We start from the raw sequence: 19,457 nt of genomic DNA on the forward strand, positions 1-19,457 counted from the left end.
TGCCTCTGCACTGCCAATTGCTCTGCTTCCATTGATGCAACCACCCCCACAGGGCATTTGCCACCATCCATGAGTCAGTATAGAGATAGAGCACTGGCCACTTTTCCTCGGTCAGCATGTCTAAAGCCAGCTGGATGGCCTTTACTTCTGCAAATTGGCTCGATTCACCTTCTCCTTCAGCAGTTTCTACAACTTGTCACATGGAACTCCATAAAGCAGCTTTCCACTTCCAATGCTTTCCTTCAATACAACAGGACTCATCAGTGAACAGAGCATATTGTTTCTCGTTTTCTGGTAGTTTATTATACATTGGGGCCTCCTCAGCACACGACACCGTCTCCTCTGGCGATATTCCAAAATCTTTGCCCTCTGGCCAATCCATGATCAATTCCAAGACTCCTGGGCAACTGGGGTTTCCTATTTGAGCCCATTGTGTGATCAGTGCAACCCACTTACTCCAACTAGCATCAGTTGCATGATGTGTACAGGGGATCCTCCCTTTGAACATCCAGCCCAGCACCAGCAATTGGGGTGCCAGGAGGAGCTGTGCCCCAGTACCGATCACTTCTGAAGCAGCTCAAACCCCTTCATATGCTGCTAATATCTCTTTTTCAGCTGGAGTATAGCAGGCCTCAGATCCTCTGTATCTCCAACTCCAAAACCCTAGGGGTCAACCTCAAGTCTCCCCTGGTGCTTTCTGCCAGAGGATTCAGGCAGGGCCATTTTCCCCCGCTGCGGTATAGAGCACATTTTTTACATCTTGTCCAGCCTGGACTGGCCCAAGGGCTACTGCATGAACTATCTCCTGTTTAATTTGTTCAAAGGCTTGTCGGTGCTCAGGGCCCCCTTTGAAATTGTTCTTCTGGATCACTTGATAAAGAGGGTTTATGATCAGACTGTAATTTGGAATATGTATTCTCCAAAAACCCACACCTAAGAAAGCTTGTGTTTCCTTTTTACTAGTTGGTGGAGACATGGCTATTATTTTGTTGATCACATCCATTGGGATTTGACAATGTCCATCTTGCCATTTTATTCCTAAAAACTGGATCTTCTGTGCAGGTCCCTTGACCTTACACTTTGTTTTAGGGCAAAACCAGCTTTCAGAAGGATTTGGACTATTTTCTTCCCTTTTTCAAAAACTTCTCCTGCTGTGTTGCCCCACACAATGATGTCATCAATGTATTGCAGGTGATCTGGAGTGTCACCCTGTTCCAGTGCAGTCAGGATCAGTCCATGGCAAATGGTGGGGCTGTGTTTCCACCCCTGGGGCAGTCAGTTCCAGGTGTACTGGACGCCCCTCCAAGTGAAAGCAAACGGTGGCCTGCACTTTGCTGCCAAAGGGATTGAGAAAAACGCATTAGCGATATCAATTGTGGCATACCACTTGGCTACCTTTGACTCCAGTTCGTATTGAAATTCTAGCATGTGTGGCACTGCAGCACTCAGCGGCAGCATGACTTTGTTCAGGCCACGATAGTCTACTGTTAGTCTCCACTCTCCATTAGACTTTCGCACTGGCCATATGGGACTGTTAAAGGATGAGTGAGTCTTGCTGATCACTCCTTGGCTCGCCAGTCAACAAATCAGCTTATGAATGGGAATCAGGGAATCTCGGTGCAATATTGCCGCCAGTGCACCGTTGTGGTAGCAATTGGCACCTGTTGGTTTTGGACCTTCAGCAATGCCACCACAGAAGGGTCCTCTGAGAGACCGGACAAGGTAGACAGCTGTTTAATTTCTTCCGTCTCCAAGGCAGCTATACCAAAAGCCCACCGGTACCCTTTTGGGTCCTTGAAATACCCTCTCCTGAGGTAGTCTATGCCAAGGATGCACAGAGCCTCTGGGCCAGTCACAATGGGGTGCTTTTGCCACTCATTTCCAGTTAGACTTACTTTGGCTTCCATTGCTGTAACCACCCCCACAGGGCATTTGCCACCAGCCATGAGTCAGTATAGAGATTTTTCTCATTCAGCAATATCTAAAGCCAGCTGGATGGCTTTCACTTCTGCAAACTGACTTGATTCACCTTTTCCTTCAGCAGTTTCAGTGACTTGTTGTGTAGGACCCCACACAGCAGACTTCCACCTCCAATGTCTTCCCACAGTACGACAGGACTTACTGCTTTTCATTTGCTGGTAATTTACTATACAGTGGGGCCTCTTCAGTGTGAGTTGCCTCCTCTGGTAACACTCCAAAGCTTCAGCCCTCTGGCCAGTCCATGATCACTTCCAAGATTCCTGGGTGGTCAGGGTTTCCCATTCGAGCCCATTGCGTTATCAGTACAACCCACTTAACGTAGCATCAGTTGCATGACCTTTGAACATCCAGCTCAGCACAGGCAATCGAGGTGCTAAGAGGAGCTGTGCTTCAGTACCAACTGTTTCTGAAGCAGCTCAAATGCCTTCATATGCTGCTAATACTTCTTCTTCAGTTGGAGAGTAACAGGATTAATAAAGGCAGGGCTGGAGGTGAGAACCAGGGAGAGGTATTCTCGACAGCAAGCAGGGTGACCTGCTGCACGTGAAACTCAAAACTAGCTAGGAGAAATCAGAAGCTTTCACGTACTATACCTACACAGCCACGGTTAAACTGAAACAAAGAAGCCTGGTTCATTGCCACACTTGGTATAAAATTGGCATTTATTGATTATTCAAAATTACTATCCCCTGAGCAATTTGTTCACAGCAGACACAAACACTATAACAGACACATTCAGTCATGTTCTACATGAAAGACTTAAGTCATCTGACTAGACCTTCTCATTCTATGGTGGGAAGTGTTTGAATTTGCTTTCCCCATCCCGACCTTTTGCATCTATTTTAGTGTCTATGAAATCTCAGTGATAGAGGCACAACTGCAATCAAAATTTAATCAGAAAGAGCTTTGATCTCACTAAGGCCAGAGGGCTTTGCAGAAACTCACGCTTTCTCTAACAGATTTGAGACATCATCTACCTACCACTTACTCTTAACAAAAACAGCCAAGGATCACTCAAGAAACTCTCCTTGGGAGAATGTCTGAACTCATGTTGAACCCTTCCTCAGGTCTGCCCCTTTTCCTGCCTGGAAGTCATCCAGACAGAATCAGAGGACTTTGGTTCGTGGGCCTGGATTTTTCTTGCATCTGGCAATCCCAGACAGATGTACACCAAGCAGTTCTTCAGCACATATACAGAGTCTATAGCATATCAGCTACCCAGATGAAAGAGTAAATCCACTGCACACTGGAGTCACTGAAGACATGCTATGAAAACACTACGCGTAAATACCATTCAGAAAATTCTAGCCAAACATAGTGAATCAGTCCCACAAAGGGCCTAGAACTGCATCCTCCCAGGCACAGGTGGTGTTTATCTGAAGTCTAAGAAGGATACCCTGACTTGTGCATCACCATGGACTTTCTACCATCACTACTTCTTGCTCACTCTTGCCCATTCTAGAAAAGGCCTTCTTTATTAGAAGTATTTAATGCTAAAATATTAGAATTATCTGGAATCCTCTGAAACACATTCTTAGACTCATGTTAGACTCATTTACTACTACATACAAAATTTAAGTGGCATCAGGAAAGGAAATGTACTAAGATATTACAAGGAATCTTGAAGCCTAGTTTTTAAAGCAAAATCAGCACTGAGTTTCCGCATGACTTCTGCATGACTCAGCCCATGCTGCTCTCTTTTAGTAAGTCCATAGTTTTCTTTCACGTACTTTGCAAAGGGCATTAGATGTGTCCTAGCAGGAGTGCCATCCTTCCGAGTGGGCTGACTCAGGACCAGCTGCCCCCCGCAGAATGCACACACAAAGCGCTCTGTGTCCAGAGACTTGGAATGACGTCCAATCCTGAAATGGAAAAATAAGTACTTTGATTTCACACTTGCAGTAGACAGTACTTGTGGGAAAGGGCTCCTTTCTCTTCTGCCAGGCTACTTAGGTCAGATTTCTAAGCTAGCATTTTAGAACAGGAAAGAGACTACATACTTCACACAGTGGAACAATCAATCTGTATTACACATTTCTCTACCCTAGAACTTTTTCCATTGCCTTTTCAGCTTGGTTCCTTCCTCTGTCTCTTTTACTCTCAGCCTAGTAGTATGAAGTGCTACAACATTTTGAAACACCTCTACAACCCATGTATCAACTATCCCTTGGAATTTCTCCTCAAAGCCATCACCATCTTCTCAATGCTCTGTTGCATCTGAGCAACTAATGCATTGCATAGTCATATTAAATACTTCAGGAAGATTCTTTCATATGTGAAATACTGTTTCCTTCCAGTGCTTCTGGAAGTAGCACATATGATCCTGAGGAAAAAATATCCCATGCATGCTTTCTAAGCATGCATTTAGCCCCTAAAGTTAGGAGGAGGGGAATAATAATATTTTTTAAAAAAATCACACCATTGTCAGCCACTTTCCTGGGCTATGCAGAACTGAATTCACAAAGCTTCATGCTCTCCCACTGAGACTGAAGGCATTACATACAGAAGCCTGTGGTCAGCTACAGATCTTCCAGAAAAGGCAACACCTTCCATACCCATGAAAGGTAAGAAACCTGTGAAATCACTATAGCAACTATTTCTTCTGCTTGATCCCAGCAACATATACAGTTCTCATTTCACAAATGCAGTAAGCAAGACAGAAGTCTGATGACCAGTGTTGCTATCTATCAGTAGATCTGCGTCCTAGCTTCAATCCTTCACATCACAGTGCTGCTCACATCTGTGTGGCTGCAGACATCTATTCTTCCTTTAATATATACACAAGCTTGAAAGAGTCAATGAGGTAGAAGATCAACTAGAAAACTGACTATAGCTTTTAGAGTTTTAAACCAATACAAATCATCATGTTGTTGGTCTCTACATTTTATTTAGCACTACCATAACAAAGATACAAGATTAGTCAAAATATTTAGCCTTAATTCAAAGTCATCAAGATACAAAACCCAGAAAGCTTCCTCTGATACTTTGTTCTAATATCTAATTACTGTCACACATTTTGTGCCCAGTTTTTATGGGGACTTGTGCCGCTTTTGAATTCCAGTTACTACTAACTTCTTTCAGCATCAGATCGTCCTCACTATCTTTATGAGGATGAGCATATAAAAAAGTAACTCAGTCCACCATGCCAAGTCTAGCGTTCCCTTGTGGACCGTTTTTCCTTAGATCAAACCTAGATTGTTGTCATGGCACATTCAAAGATGTTACCTTGTAAAATGTGGATAGATTTCAAAAGAACTTGGAACGCCTTACTTGTGCAACACGTGGTAGTACTTTGCTTACATGCATTCTACAGGGATATACCAGATCCAGTCATTGCTCCATCAGCGTAGGCCCACAAGTATTACTCCTGATGTAGTACTTTAACTAAGACTGGAAATACCACGCCCTGCCAAACAACCTATAATAGGATCAGTGTTGATCATGAAATCAGAGATAAGTGGTCAAAAATGTTCACAAGTTCACTCAATATTAACTACAGTAGAAGGTGAATCCAAATTTACATCATTTGAGCAATGTTTGAAAAGTGAGAGCAGCCACATGGGGTGTGACCTTTCCCTGCCACGTCCTTCAAAGCTGAGGCACATATTATGATCTCTTACTGCTTCCTAAAGACCTTCCATCATCGCCAATGGTACTCAGAAGACACTTCTGCCTGTCCTGACCTCTGAACTGGAACTGAAACTACCTGGAAACAAACATGTGAAATCATGTAGTGAGGTTGATGTGGGCTCAGGAAATGCGAAGTGACAACTCAGAGTATCCCAATTGCTTCACAGTTTAAGAGACCCATGATTTCTAGACACAGGAGACTGCCAAGTTAGAGACGAAGTTAATACATATTCATATGCAAGATCAAAACATTACTCACGTAGCTTTGCACAGAACACACTCATAGATGAATTTGTAATTAATCTCATAGCTGTGGCATCGTGTTACTATTGGCAGTTCCGGATGAATCACAGCTGATTTATTGGCATAGAATCTCCAGAATTGCCCATGTCCATCGCGAACACCATTGATCAGCCAGGTGGCTGCATGACAAGCCTCATGAATTAGCGTGTCTCGAAGACGATCTTGGGGTAAGGCAAACAAAAGACATTAAGATCAGTCTCAGGTATGGGGAAGTATAGACTTTCATCCTTGATCACTGCTTCAGACCTTTGACACTCATTCTCTATTAAGATGCAAGAGTTACTTTGGAAGTTGGAATTACCAAAGTTTTGATAAGACAAAATGCCCTAAAACAAGGTTTTACTCAGTGCATTTCCAGTTTTATGATTAGCCCTAATTCTGCATCCTAATCTGTTTGGAGGGTTTTTTGTTTGTTTTTGTTTTGTTGCTTGGGTTTGTTTGGGGTTTTTTTATGAGACCTGAAACACCTTTATTTAGACCAAGATTCATTGATTGCTTTTGTAACATTGATATTTTTAATCCAGAAACAACTACAGCAGAGCACTGAATTTTCTCCACAATTAGAATAGAATATTTCAGTTGGAAGGGACCTACAATGATCATCTAGTCCAACTGCCTGACCAAAAGTTAAAGCATGCTCTTAAGGGCATTGTCCAAACGCCTCTTAAACACTGACAGGCTTGGGGCATCAACCACCTCTCTAGGAAGCCTGTTTCAGTGTTTGACCACCCTCTCGGTAAAGAAATGCTTCCTAATGCCCAGTCTAAACCTCCCCTGATGCAGCTTTGAACCATTCCCACACGTCCTATCACTGGATACCAGGGAGAAGAGATCAGCACCTCCCTCTCCTCTTCCCCACCTCAGGAAGCTGTGGAGAGCAATGAGGTCAACCAACCCTCAGCCTCCTTTTTCTCCAAACTAGACAAGCCCAAAGTCCTTAGCCGCTCCTCCTAGGACATTCCTTCCAGCCCTTTCACCAGCTTTGTTGCCCTCCTCTGGACGCATTCGAGTACCTTCACTTCCTTCTTAAATTGCGGGGCCCAGAACTGCACACAGTACTCAAGGTGAGGCCGCACCAATGCTGAGTACAGCGGGATAATCACCTCTTTTGACCAGCTGGTTATGCTGTGTTTGATGCCCCCCAGGATGCGGTTTGCCCTCTTGGCTGCCAGGGCACACTGCTGACTCATATTGAGCCTGCTGCCGACCAGCACCCCCAGATCCCTTTCTGCAGGGCTGCTCTCCAGCCACTCCTCTCCCAATTTATACTCGTGCCTGGCATTACTCCATCCCAGGTGCAGAATCTGGCACTTGGACTTGTTAAATTTCATCGCATTAAGCATTGCCCAATGCTCCAATCTATCTAGATCCCTCTACAAGGCATCTTGTCCCTCAAGAGAGTCAACAGCACCTCCCAGTTTGGTATCATCAGCAAACTTGCTAATGGTGCATTCAACTCCTGCATCCAGATCGTTGATAAATATGTTGAACAGGACTGGCCCTAGAATTGAACCCTGAGGAACACTGCTCGTGACCGGTCACCAGCCAGATGTAGCCCCATTCACTACAACCCTTTGAGCTCTGCCCTTCAGCCAGTTCTTCACCCAGCGCACCATGAACCTGCTCGTCCCACAGCTGGACAACTTGTCCAGAAGGATGCTGTGAGGGACGGTACCAAAAGCCTCCAGAAAAACTACATCCACCGCCTTCCCTTCATCCACTAGGTGGGTGACCTTATCATAGAAGGATATCAAATTAGTTAAACGGGACTTTCCCTTTGTGAATCCATGTTGACTGTGCCTGATGATTGCATTATTCTTTAAATGCCTTTCAGTAGTACCCAGTATGACCTTCTCCATAATTTTTCCAGGAAGTGAGGTTAAACTAACAGGTCTGTAGTTTCCTGGGTCTTCCCTCACGCCCTTCTTGCAAATTGGAATAACATTGGCTAGCTTCCAGTCAGCAGGGACCTCCCTAGACTCCCAAGACCTTTGGGAGATGATCGAGAGGGGTCCTGCCATAACATCCGCTAGCTCCTTCAGTACTCTGGGATGAATCCCACCAGGCCCCATGGACTTGTGAACATCCAGCTGATACAGCTGGTCCCTGACAATTTCAGTGTCCACAAATGGAAAGTCACTGTTCCCATACCCGTGGTCCTCCGACTCAGGGGACCGGGCAGCCCAAGGTCTGTCCGTTTTATTAAAGACTGAGGCAAAAAAAGCATTGAATACCTCCGCTTTTTCTTCATCCCTGTTAGTCAGATGACCATCTTCAACAAGTATCGGTCCAATGTTTTCTTTAGACCTCCTCCTGCTATTAACGTACTTAAAAAAGCCCTTCTTGTTATCTGACACAACACTAGCCAGGTTCAACACTAACTGAGCTTTGGCCTTTCGTGTCTCCTCCCTGCATATATGAAGCACAGCTCTGTAATCTTCCTGCAAAGCCTGACCTCACTTCCAGAGATCATCCAATTTCTTTTTCCTCTTGAGCTCCACGAGGAGTTCCCTGTTCAGCCAAGCTGGTCTTCTGCCCCGCTTGCTTGACTCACGACACACTGGGATTGCCTGCTCCTGTGCTTCTAAAAGGTGCTTCTTAAAAACTGACCAGCACTTGTGGACTCCTAAGCCCTCAAAGGCAGATTCCCAGGGTACTCTGTTGTTTCTCTCAAATCGAATTTATTAAGCTCACTTCAAAATATTCCATTAATTACAAAACTGGTTCTCTTACAGTAACTGCAACATTCATTTCCCCAAATTGGGAGGGGATGAGGGAGAAATAACAGTTACAGTACCCACCACATAATAAAACTTAATTTAGCACTGACCTGTCTTTATTCCAGCTTTAAATACCACCAACAAGGTGGCTAGCTATGATAGAAGAAATCAGATTTCAGATTGCCATTATAGTACATATAGAATTAGAGTAACCTATAGGTCTTCAAATCAGTAAGAAACGTAAACAAAATACTGCAGTTAGCATGAATACATTTCTGTTCTTACATTTTGTAAATTTGTCCAGCCTCTTAGAGGGGTTGTGAGGATGAGTACTAACATTAATGGATTTATTTATTCAAGGTAATCTGAAATTTCAAAGCAGGGTCCAGTTCCAGATCTGTTAGGCCTCTGATTCATGTTTTTATCTCTAGAACTCGCTTTCTCAAAGTAGAACTCGCTTTCTCAAAGAAGAATCAACGTATCTTTTCTTTTACGTACCTGCAGAGTCACAGACTTTCTCAGAAAGTTCTATGCGAGCATAACGCTTTGCTTCAGGACCTTCTGTCTGCCCAGTTATACAATATCCTGCTGTTTTTCTCATTTTGTTATTCCAGATTATTACCATTTTTTCTGGTAACTGAAAAACAAAACAGTACATATAGTCTGCCCTCTCCTACCTCTCTTATCTTCTTCTGGCCCTCTGGCTTCCCCTTATATTTACTGCAAAGCCACTAGAGGATATCTGTGTTAGTGCCCTTAACACTGTTGTCACTTAAGATGCAAACCCACCCTCCATGGCTTCTTATTCCCATCATCAGTTTTTCTGTAACCAACACTGGGAGTTTCACAATGCAGGATGAGACAAAAAGTCCCTTAGTTCCTCTCTTCTGCCTCTAACAGTGGGTAACATGCTGCTTAAGAGGAAATGCAAGGACAGGTCAGGCATAAAACAGAATTTCCTCTTCAAAAAAAGTACTCTTCCCAACTGCTAGTCATTTGCAAGACAACACCTCACTGAGCCACAGGTGATTCCTTTGCATTAAATAGCCCTTAAAGTTGTTTTCTGGTGTTTTGGGGAGAGTGTGTGTGCGCATATGTTTAAGAATACATATGCATTGTTAGCATCCACAATAGTCTATGATCAGAAGTTCTACAGCTTAATAATTTACAGGTCAAGTACCATCTGCTTTGGTTGTTCTGAACCTGCAACTTGCCATTTTAAGCTGATGAGCCTTCACACTGTGAGAGGGTCAATAATCACCCCTTGCTTATCCTCTATGCTGCTCCTGATTTTATAAGCCCCCATCCTATCTATCTTGGTTAGCTCTGTTCTTTCACTAACAGTTTTCTGTCATCTAAGTTAATTAATGAGCTTAAGTAAATGGTCCAACAGTAGTAAGTGCCAGCACAGGTACAGGGCTGAAGCACTGAGGAGCAAGATATTTTGCTTTCAGCAATAGTGAGCCTGTTCAGCTCAGCTTTATGTGAAATCATGACCTCAGCCTGTCCTTGGTCAGCTCAACAATATTTTCTCAGCTACACACAAACATTTTCCTTCTTGAAGGAAATTCAATTGGAATTAAAGGGCAGTGTCCTTCCTTTCAAGGATGTTTCTCACCAGAGGAGGGTCTCCAGTATCCCAGAAGATGTAAAGGTCAAGACAGCGGTTCTCTGAAATCGAATCTTCAATTTGAAACACAACTTATAGCTTTAGGTTCACTCAAAACTGTTATTCAAAGGATAAGCAGCTTTTTAATCTGTTCCAGAATGGCAGACATGAACGTGCAATAAGAATGAAGATTGCATGTAGCATGACTAAGCATGAGGCAACAGGCCCCAACAACAAAGGGAAGTGCTTTTATCCATCAGCTCCCTACTCCCCAGTGTACGCTCCCACCGCTTGCATTTTGTCAGCTGCAGGCAAGAAAGTTGTGCTACAACTAGCTATTAGGCTGTGGTAATGCTGCAGAGTTCACTAGTACATGTTACTTCAGTAAAAGCTAAATGAGCAATGGTGGTAGGCAACCTTGAGCTTCTTTCAGCAGCAGAAAGCCATAGCTGCCTTTGCTGGCATCTACTACCACAGAGGCAGCAAGAGAAACATTCGTGGGCTGCCGAGTTGATGACCATGCAGGTACTAGAAAATACATGAAGATAAATATCAGTCACCTCTTCAAAGATGAAACTGATCCAAGGCCCCTCATGTAGCAGTTTCTCTCATTAAGGACTCTTGGACACGCTTAAGGATGGTACACCATTACAGCTGGGAAAGCAAGCCAAGCTGAAAACCGCTGCATCACAGTGGTGATAAACCCCTTCCAAAGAAATTGCTTGAACTAATTCAAACGTAAACCATTGCTATAAAGCTTAACTTCTGCTGACTGAAGAGGATAAAGAACAATCACATGAAAAAGGGAGGAGCAACATATTAACCAGCATTTTAGAATTGTAGTTTTTGTTTTGAAGCCAACCTTCTGCTCAAAGATGGTATTATTATACAGACAGTAGAGCTTCTGTGCCAACTCCTCTTTATTTTTCTTGAAATACTTCACATAGTGGGAAGCTGGATTTGAGAGATCTTGCAAGAAACAGCCAGGCACCGAGCACACCCTGAGCCTGCAAGAAAATCCATTAAGCAGTTTACTGAAGTACTGAGATATCACATTGAAAAATAATGGCCACTTTATAGCCAATAAAGATCTCTGGCATGCTGCCACTGGCATAAACCTCTCCTGACTCTTTTCACTATCTTGCCCTCACAAGGCCAGTGGGGTGCACACGCTTAACTGTCTTCTTCCCCCGTCAGGAGCATGAAGGTGCAGAGCTGTTGCAGTAGTTCTGCAGTTAGTTCATTAATTCACAAAACTAGATTATGAGGACTCCTAAGTAGGAGAAGAGGGTAGCTCAGATCTTTGTGACACAGCGAGCCACAGTTATACCAAAACTTGATCAATATATGAACAGCCCTGATTACCCATAATAAAGGTATATTTTCAGAAACATAGCCAAAGATGTTCTGGGAATCCTCAGGAATTCATTCAGAGGAAGCAGATATTCCACTAGGATGACTAACTCCAATACTGCAGCACTCTGACAAAGCATCAGCTTTGATGACATCATTTAAAGGTTTTGTATACACAATTACAAAATGACTAAAGAAAATATCACATGCCTAAAAGGCAGAATAAAGGCAGCTATTAGAAATGAAAAAGACATTCTTCTGAAAAGCTTAAGCTGCATCCACTTATAGAAAAAGAAACATGAATTTCGCAAGTTATAACGATACAGGTCAAAAATATCAAGACAAGCTTGTTAAAAGGCATGAATTACTAATAGAATCAGTTTTGATATATTTTCAGAGGCAGGCATCTGGATAGATAGAATCTGTAGGGCCAGCGCACGTTAGAAGTATGCTGTGCCAAGACAAGGAACAGCAAGAAAGCTAACATTTACAAAGAAGATTTGACATTTGTCAGATTTATTTGTCATCAATTCCTTTAAGCGGAGATTAGCTTACATTCTCCCTGGTATACCTGAGACTGAAAGCTCTGTTTTCCAGCTACTTAACCATTAACAACTGCTGAATTGGTAGCAGAAGTTTCTAGGTACCAGAAAAATCAGAACGTCATCCTAGCCAAAATGCTTAGCATCTCTTTGTCCATCTATAATGGTCCTAGAACACAGTAAAGATGGAGAAACACTTACCTTTTCTCTGTCTTTGCTGATTGTGAGCAACTGACCAATTCATTCCTATGAATTCTAGCAGAAGCCATTATCCTGGAAGGTGTTTCTTGAAGTGAAATGGAGTTTGGCCTTGGTGTCTTGACTCCCTCCCCTTTCAAGGGCTGGGCATCTTCACAGGGTGGCTTGATGTTTTCTAGTTCAACAGAAAGAGTCACAGGATTACACACTGTCAAACAATCGGGAGCACAGATGTCAGCAACCAGGTAACAGACAACGGTGAAAAAAGCCAAATATTCCACCTCAGCATACACACTCTTCCTGTGCATACTTGAATGCAAAGGCTTTTACAACTGATGGAAAGGTAATTTGCTGTTATATACTGCAAAAATTCCATTCAATGAAGGAGTAGCATACTCCAAACTTTCAAACATTCAGCTAGGAGGAAGTGAAGGGAAAAGCATTTGTGACCTCATTCAGGCATTTCACCAATTCAAAATACATCACCAGCACATTGAGAGCAGTAACGCAGAGAGACACCATTTGAACAAAAAAAAAAAAAAAAAAAAAAAATCATTCTAACCTTCACGTTGTTTGTTTCACAGGCAAGTTCTGATCAGATAGCTGCCTATTTCCGCAGCCCACATCTGGACAGATTGCTAAAATGACTGACCCTCACACCAGAAATCAAGGACCGCTTCAAGGTTTGCGGTTTCAGTAGATGTTCTCTCTGCTGGCTTTTCTATAACTGTTTCCCTATTTGGGCCACTTGTCTCCTTTCACTATTCAACCATATACAGAGAAGCCAATGCAGCTGCCAGCTCACTTCTAGAATAATATGTTTTCTAGACCACATTGGAATATTCCAATTAAACAAAAAAAATTTGCTCTTTCCCAGGGCATATTTCTATGCTGTCAGCCATCCTCTTCCATAGGTCTCCTTGCCCTGAACTAGTCCTTGTTAGTGAGGAACGCACTCTTCTAGAAAGAGATTTGTTTTCACCTGCTCTTACTCAGCAATAGCCCTTTTCCCCTTGCAACTAACTTCAGTTAGTCAAAGGAGAGAAGCTACTAATTTAGGAAATTCTCATTATAAACTGTATTTTAAATAAAGTCAATTATAAATCCAAATACTAAATTAACAGCATCTAAACTGCTCAAAATTTCAGTCTTACCAAAATGACAGCTTCACATTAACTGCTATCATACATAAAAAAGTTAGTTAACATCATTCAAAACCACCAGTTAGATTTGTTTTCAGAACAATTTTAAAAACTAAAAATGCCTACAATTATAGGAATTATAAAAACAAGCAATAGTGAAAAACTTAAATCTTGATACCACAAGACTAGTAAAATCACTTTTCAGGATGCTCAGAGGAATAACTTCTGATTGCATCAAATTCAATTGCAAGATGCTGGGTTGCACTTCTAAAGCATATGCCACACAAACGAAAAGTATTAGGCAATTAGCACTACCATTGCTGTCAATAGATAGCTTGCAAGTTAGCTAAGAACAATTGCTTACCCATTGTGCTTGGCTGGTAGACAGTTTTACTTGTGCTTAAGATTGGTTTTCGGGGTATACTTCGTTTCCTTATCCGTTCTATTAACGATTTAAATTCATCATCTGAGCTATCTGATTCTACCTCTGTACTTTGTCGTAGCGCCGCAGTTGGCACTTTATCTTCTGTACTCTTTTCACAGCTTCCTTCCTTCCTTCTAACAAGCAAATCTGGACTGCCTCTGGAAATTGACTCTTTCAGATTTTGTGGAGGTGGGAGTTTTATGCACCTCTGACTCTCTTTCAAGTCTTTCACTCCCCCTTTTTGGTAGTCATGCCACGAACTTTCTACAAAGACAGAATCTTCAGTGTCACTTGAAGCCTCTGGATACTGCAATTCTTGGCAGCAAGTGCTTTTCTTTCCAGAAGTCATCAACTTCTTAGAGGTCTGAAGATCCTTCTGTGCTGCAATTCAAAAGAAACAGCTTAAAGTTTTGGTAATTTTATTTAGGAGACCTGCCTTTGTCTTAACACAAAAAAAATCCCTTGAAAGATAGGAAAACACAAAGAACAGAAAGATATCTTTGCTTTTTCTTTATTACACCCTGCTTATTTACCATCATACTAAATGGAAAGTCACTGAAAGATGTATTAAAAAAAAAAAAAGTAGCTTAAACCCCAGGTATCAGTCATCAGGCCTAACAATCCTGAGTAGGCAGCTAGTGCTGGCATAATCTTCATTCCCAGTAACAAAAGCTACATGCATGTAAGAGTAAGGCTGAACATTTCATATTAAAGTTTTATAAAACCACCAAGTGAAGGGTGACTTAAAAAATGCTCAGCCTTAGTGGATCGGACCATAGCCTACAGCACAGAGTGCACACTTGCCAACAAACAAGGCTTCTGACATCTCAGATTTGACCTATCAAGATCAAGGCATCGTGTCAGATCTATTGGTGACATTTTTTTAAATGATGCTTCTGGTCCACTTTGCTTCCCCTGTTTCCCCTCCAAAAACCATTCCATTAGCTTTTCACAGTCTGCAGCTGGCATACATGTTTCAGGGTTGACATTCACACCAGCTGCAAAAGATCCTGCCCTTCTTGATTTATGACCCAGAAAATTCCAGGTTTACATGAGAACCCTGTTATCATCCCTCATCTACTAGAATTCTATCACCTGATCGCTGGCCTAGTGGCTGTCAAGAATTCCAGAGCCCTGTACAGTTTGCTTGTTATCAATGAGAAGCGCATCAGACAGCTGTAGTCAGGCTCTGAATGTTAGTAAACCAAGGCACTTTCCATCCCTTGGGGGAAAACAGGGATCCTGCTCAGACAAGCACCGACACACCTCAAGTCATAGTTTGCCAGAGCATCTTGTAGCCAGTGTTAACAGGATTACACATGGGACCTTGCCTAAAGAAGCTCCAAATTAAAGACTGTCTGTGGCTCTGCAACACCCATAGGCAAGACTGGCCTGACTGTCAACACCTATATCAAGTTAAAGGCATCTAGCTTAATAAGTTACCTTCTTTCTTTACTCAGTGTCTTTTGGCCACAGAATGAGCTGGTACAGCCATAGGAATGCTGTTTTGCATATCCCAAGTCCTCTCTCCACAGTGATCATCCCATATTTGCAGCTCAGTCTAATCAACCATGAGTTGCTACTCTTTTCACAGACCCAAATACTAGCATAGTCCACAGTATCTGCAGACCTACAGCAATGCTTCAAAATGTACACTTGTCAGAACAGTATGACCATGCTTCCCTCTTACCCCCAGAGGAAACAGAAAAGCCTCTCCTCTTACCCTCAAGGAAGAGACAAAGCGATCTTATGTTTAACAAGTTCTCTCAGAAATTTATTAGCTCAGCAATGAATGCTGTCTTTCCACCCATTAAAATTCCTGCTTCATATTTGCTGTTGGACAGTTACTTGCCATTCTTTGTTGTGCTCTTTCTCATTTTAAAGTCCAAGAAGAAATCATCCAAGTCATCGATTAAGTCCTTCAAACTGTAAAACAAGAAAATAATGTGAAAAAAGGTAGGCATAAGCAGGAAAATAGAAAAGTAAGTTTGCCTTACTAAAAAAGCAAACCCAAAAAATCCACACAATATAACATTTGCTGTGAGCAACTGATAATGTTACCAGCTACGCCCATTAATAGGACTGGCAATAGAGCACATACACCTCCAAACATCCCATTTTACATTTGACCTGAACATAAAGATTGAACATATAACAGTTCTTCTGTCTGTATTCACTCCTATACACATATCTACCTATGAATCACTAAAACTTTTGACCATTTTTCTGTATTCTGAATAGTAGATGTGATACAGAAAACATATATAAACATTGAAAAATCAGCACCCACCTTGCATCTGCCTTTTTAGAAACAGATTTGGGAGTTTTCATTCTAGCTAAAACTGAAATAATAAAACATTAATTAAGAACAAAGTTCTGCTTCTTTTGTTATGCATTTTTAAGAGAAAAGTTTGTAACTAGTAAAAATTCAGTCTAAAGTCTTACCAAAAAAAAAACCAACCCCAAACAAACATAAGAATCCTTTACATATAATTCCAGCTTTCAATTCCTCAAAGCTGACAGGAGCTGTCTAGCATTTCCTTCATTATTCAATCCTTGCCCAGCACAAAGCCAGATAAGAAGTGCTGTCACATGTCTTGCAGTATCCAGTATAGCCTCCTCATATATCTGGATTATTGGGGGTGGAATTGAATGGGTTTATCAATATTTTCTCCAAGCATTTCAATGACTGCAGGCAGTAGTTTTCCTACTGCAAAGAGGTATCCATACACTTATTCCACTAAGTGACTCCAAAAAAATGTTCAAAATGGTAACAATAATACCCCACTGCAGAACAGCAATTCAACACTACTTCTCAGAAATAAATGTGTTTTAATTACTCCAGGAATATTGTGGTGACTGCTAAACATGAAAACACGGTTCAGGCAGTGGTACTGCACATGCTTGAAGAACATAATGGGCCAAAATAGCAGTTAAGGAGTGTTTGTTCTCACAATCTGAAGCTGCATGCATGACTTCAATGGGATTATAAACTTTTGCACTATGCCATAAGCCCAAAACCAGAAGACAGGTTTGCTTGATAAAGTTTTTATAGCTGATTGGTAGATTCTGGTACCAGGAAGAACAGTGGAGCTACACCCAAATGCTACCCTGAAAGCATACTAAAGTTTACACCATGTAAAATTCAGTATTCAATTCCATCTTACCAAGACCTTGAGCCAATATGAAAAGCCAAAAACATCCCTCCAATTGGTTAAGACTCATGCAGCAAAAGCTGTGACACGTAAGAGGGAATTCTGAGTAGTTTAGACATGTGTTTGGAACAGTAACTGCTTAGAGAAAATGTTCATTCAAAGATGCTCCATAGACTAAGAAGGAAGCAAGTGAGTGACAGGGAACAGACAAAACTGAGGCAACAAGAAAAAAAATTACGCAAGGCAAAAAGCATCCAAGGTTGAGACATGAGATTCAAGAATGCTCCCTGTGGCATACAGCTACCAACACTGCACTGCAAGGAGAAAATGTACATTGCAGCAGGAGCGATGAGAGAAAATCAGCGTAAAAACTGCTTCACTATAACTAGATAGAAACACGTCCTTTTCAGAAAACAAACTAACATGCTATTACTCACACATTTCAAATTCATCATCACTGCTGGAAGAGAAGTACAGGGCATGGCTGCAAAAAATGAAATGCAGAATAGTATCGAAAACATTAGGTCAACAGCAAGTAGATCTGCTGGTCTGAAATACCAAATATATACTGAGAACCAAATATATTCTGAAAAAATGCTGAACATCTCAAATAGGTTAAACTGTTTTAAATAATTTAAAATAGAAATATTAGAACTTACATAGTTCTTACAAATTTCAATATACACATTCAACATTCAAGTAGTAATCAATTGCTGTCAAAATCTGAAAGATTGAACCGTTTGGAGACACAGGCTTAGGACGCTGCATTGGTTTAAGTTCAAATTAGGTATCAGAAGTCAGAAGGGATAGAAAGCTTGTTTCTCATCTTACACAATATACGACCACATAAAGAACGCAGTGTCGTATTAAGTCTGAAACCTCAAAACATGCAACAATGAGAAACAAGCTGCTTTTGCATAAAGTGCACTTTAATATGGTTGCCATGAATATTTAGCAAACTGCAGTAGCTTTCATAAAGCTATTTTAAGACGCAGAATGGATGCATTACCACTTGGACTGCAATTCTCATGCAAATGTAGAGGCAAGCCATAATACTCTTACCAAATCATTTATTTCATTTTCTGACAAAACCCAAACGTTAACAACTTGAAAAATACACCATGAAATTGCCTAAAAATACAAAGACAGCTTCTTTTAATTACATTAAAGTTACCCAAACCTTAAAGACTGTAGTTCTGAAACATGTTAATACCTACCAATTATCATAAAACAATTGAGGGCGTAATCTAAAATTACGTTTAGATATGATCAATAACGAAGGACGCGAGGACGGGGCTGCTGCCCCACCAAGCGCCGCCTCACCTGCCGCCCCGTCGGCCCTGGCTCCCAGCGGCCACTCTCCCTGGGCTGCGTCCGCCTGAAGCCAAACCGCAGTAAGAGCCGCCGTCGCACGAGTCTGAAGGCCCGCCGCCGGGACCTCCCCCGGCCCCGCTCCCCGCCCGCCCCCAGCATTGACCGTGTGTGGGGGTGGCGGCGGCGGGGCGCTCCCCGCGGCCCTCACCGCCCCGCGGAGCCTGCGGGCGCTTCTGCCGTGGCGGGGCCGCATCCCGTGCCTCCTCGAGCTGCAAACGGAAGAGAGCGTGAGCGGCCCGTCGGGCCCCAGGACGGGATGATGTGGGGGGAGAAGGGGCTGGCGACCCCCGACGCACCATTGCCCGCTCCATCCTGCTTCAAACCGCCCGCGCCACGCCGCCGCGCTTCCGGGGCACCGGGCCAGGCCGCATGCGCGCCGCACCGCGCCTGCGCACAAGGCGTAGAGTGGCGGGCAGACACAGCCCACGGAGCCCGCCATGGGTTCGCCGCTCTTGGCGACGGGGGAGTCGGCATCGGCTCCAGCTGAACAGCGGATTCAGCCATCGGCAAACACAGACATAGATCGTAAACGGGTTGTTAACCCGCCTCGTGTTACCAGACAGCTGTTGCTAACAGGACAGGGTGCGAGAGTAACTACAGCCAGGCTTCCTCCCCAGGGCACGCAGGCAGCAACAGCACCCCACCAAGAAAAGGGGTGCTCATCAGGCAGGGTACACCCAGCACCAGCAGGGACCAGGTAACCTTGGCACACCAAGCAGCAGCACCTGGCAGAAACTGGAGTCTCAAGCTAAGCACAACCAGGAGACAAACGCACCTGCTACACATTGGCAACACCCCTAGCACTATTAGCAAGGTTGACACTCATTTCAAATTGCAGTCTCTGACCCGACACAGGTATTTAGGAGTTGGGGAATGCTATTGTTGCTTATTCAAAACAAAAATATTAATTTACACATAGACCATGACCTTCAAGGTACTACAGAGTGTGACCTGAGATGATGGCACCGTGAAGGCCAGAAGAAACAAGCTGCTGTGAGGCCCCAAAATACTTCCGAATTAAGCATGC

General features: G+C 42.8%; 1 protein-coding gene across 1 annotated transcript; it reads right to left on the reverse strand.

Annotated features, from left to right (window-relative positions):
- Positions 1–2,619: 2,619 nt before the first annotated feature.
- On the reverse strand, positions 2,620–18,869 carry GCNA (germ cell nuclear acidic peptidase). Its single transcript, XM_076347603.1, has 11 exons — positions 18,813–18,869; positions 18,380–18,639; positions 17,494–17,540; positions 16,192–16,243; positions 15,754–15,827; positions 13,842–14,282; positions 12,339–12,510; positions 11,105–11,249; positions 9,132–9,270; positions 5,870–6,074; positions 2,620–3,842 (listed from the first exon to the last, which is right to left on the reverse strand). The coding sequence occupies exons 1-11, from the start codon at positions 18,867–18,869 to the stop codon at positions 3,590–3,592; spliced, it is 1,845 nt and encodes a 614-aa protein (XP_076203718.1). The 3' UTR covers positions 2,620–3,589.
- Positions 18,870–19,457: the final 588 nt, after the last annotated feature.

This window comes from Aptenodytes patagonicus, chromosome 9, assembly GCF_965638725.1.
Source record: "Aptenodytes patagonicus chromosome 9, bAptPat1.pri.cur, whole genome shotgun sequence".
Classification (NCBI taxonomy): domain Eukaryota; kingdom Metazoa; phylum Chordata; class Aves; order Sphenisciformes; family Spheniscidae; genus Aptenodytes; species Aptenodytes patagonicus.

Bases quoted from the DNA above. Each gene is read 5' to 3' on its own strand.
- GCNA (XM_076347603.1), bottom strand. From the start codon at position 18,869: ATGGCGGGCTCCGTGGGCTGTGTCTGCCCGCCACTCTACGCCTTGTGC. The intron at 17,541-18,379 runs GTGAGGCGGCGC...CATTTTTTGCAG, and splicing joins CAGGGCCGACGGGGCGGCAG to CCATGCCCTGTACTTCTCTT. The intron at 15,828-16,191 runs GTGGGTGCTGAT...CTTGTTTTACAG, and splicing joins TCTAAAAAGGCAGATGCAAG to TTTGAAGGACTTAATCGATG.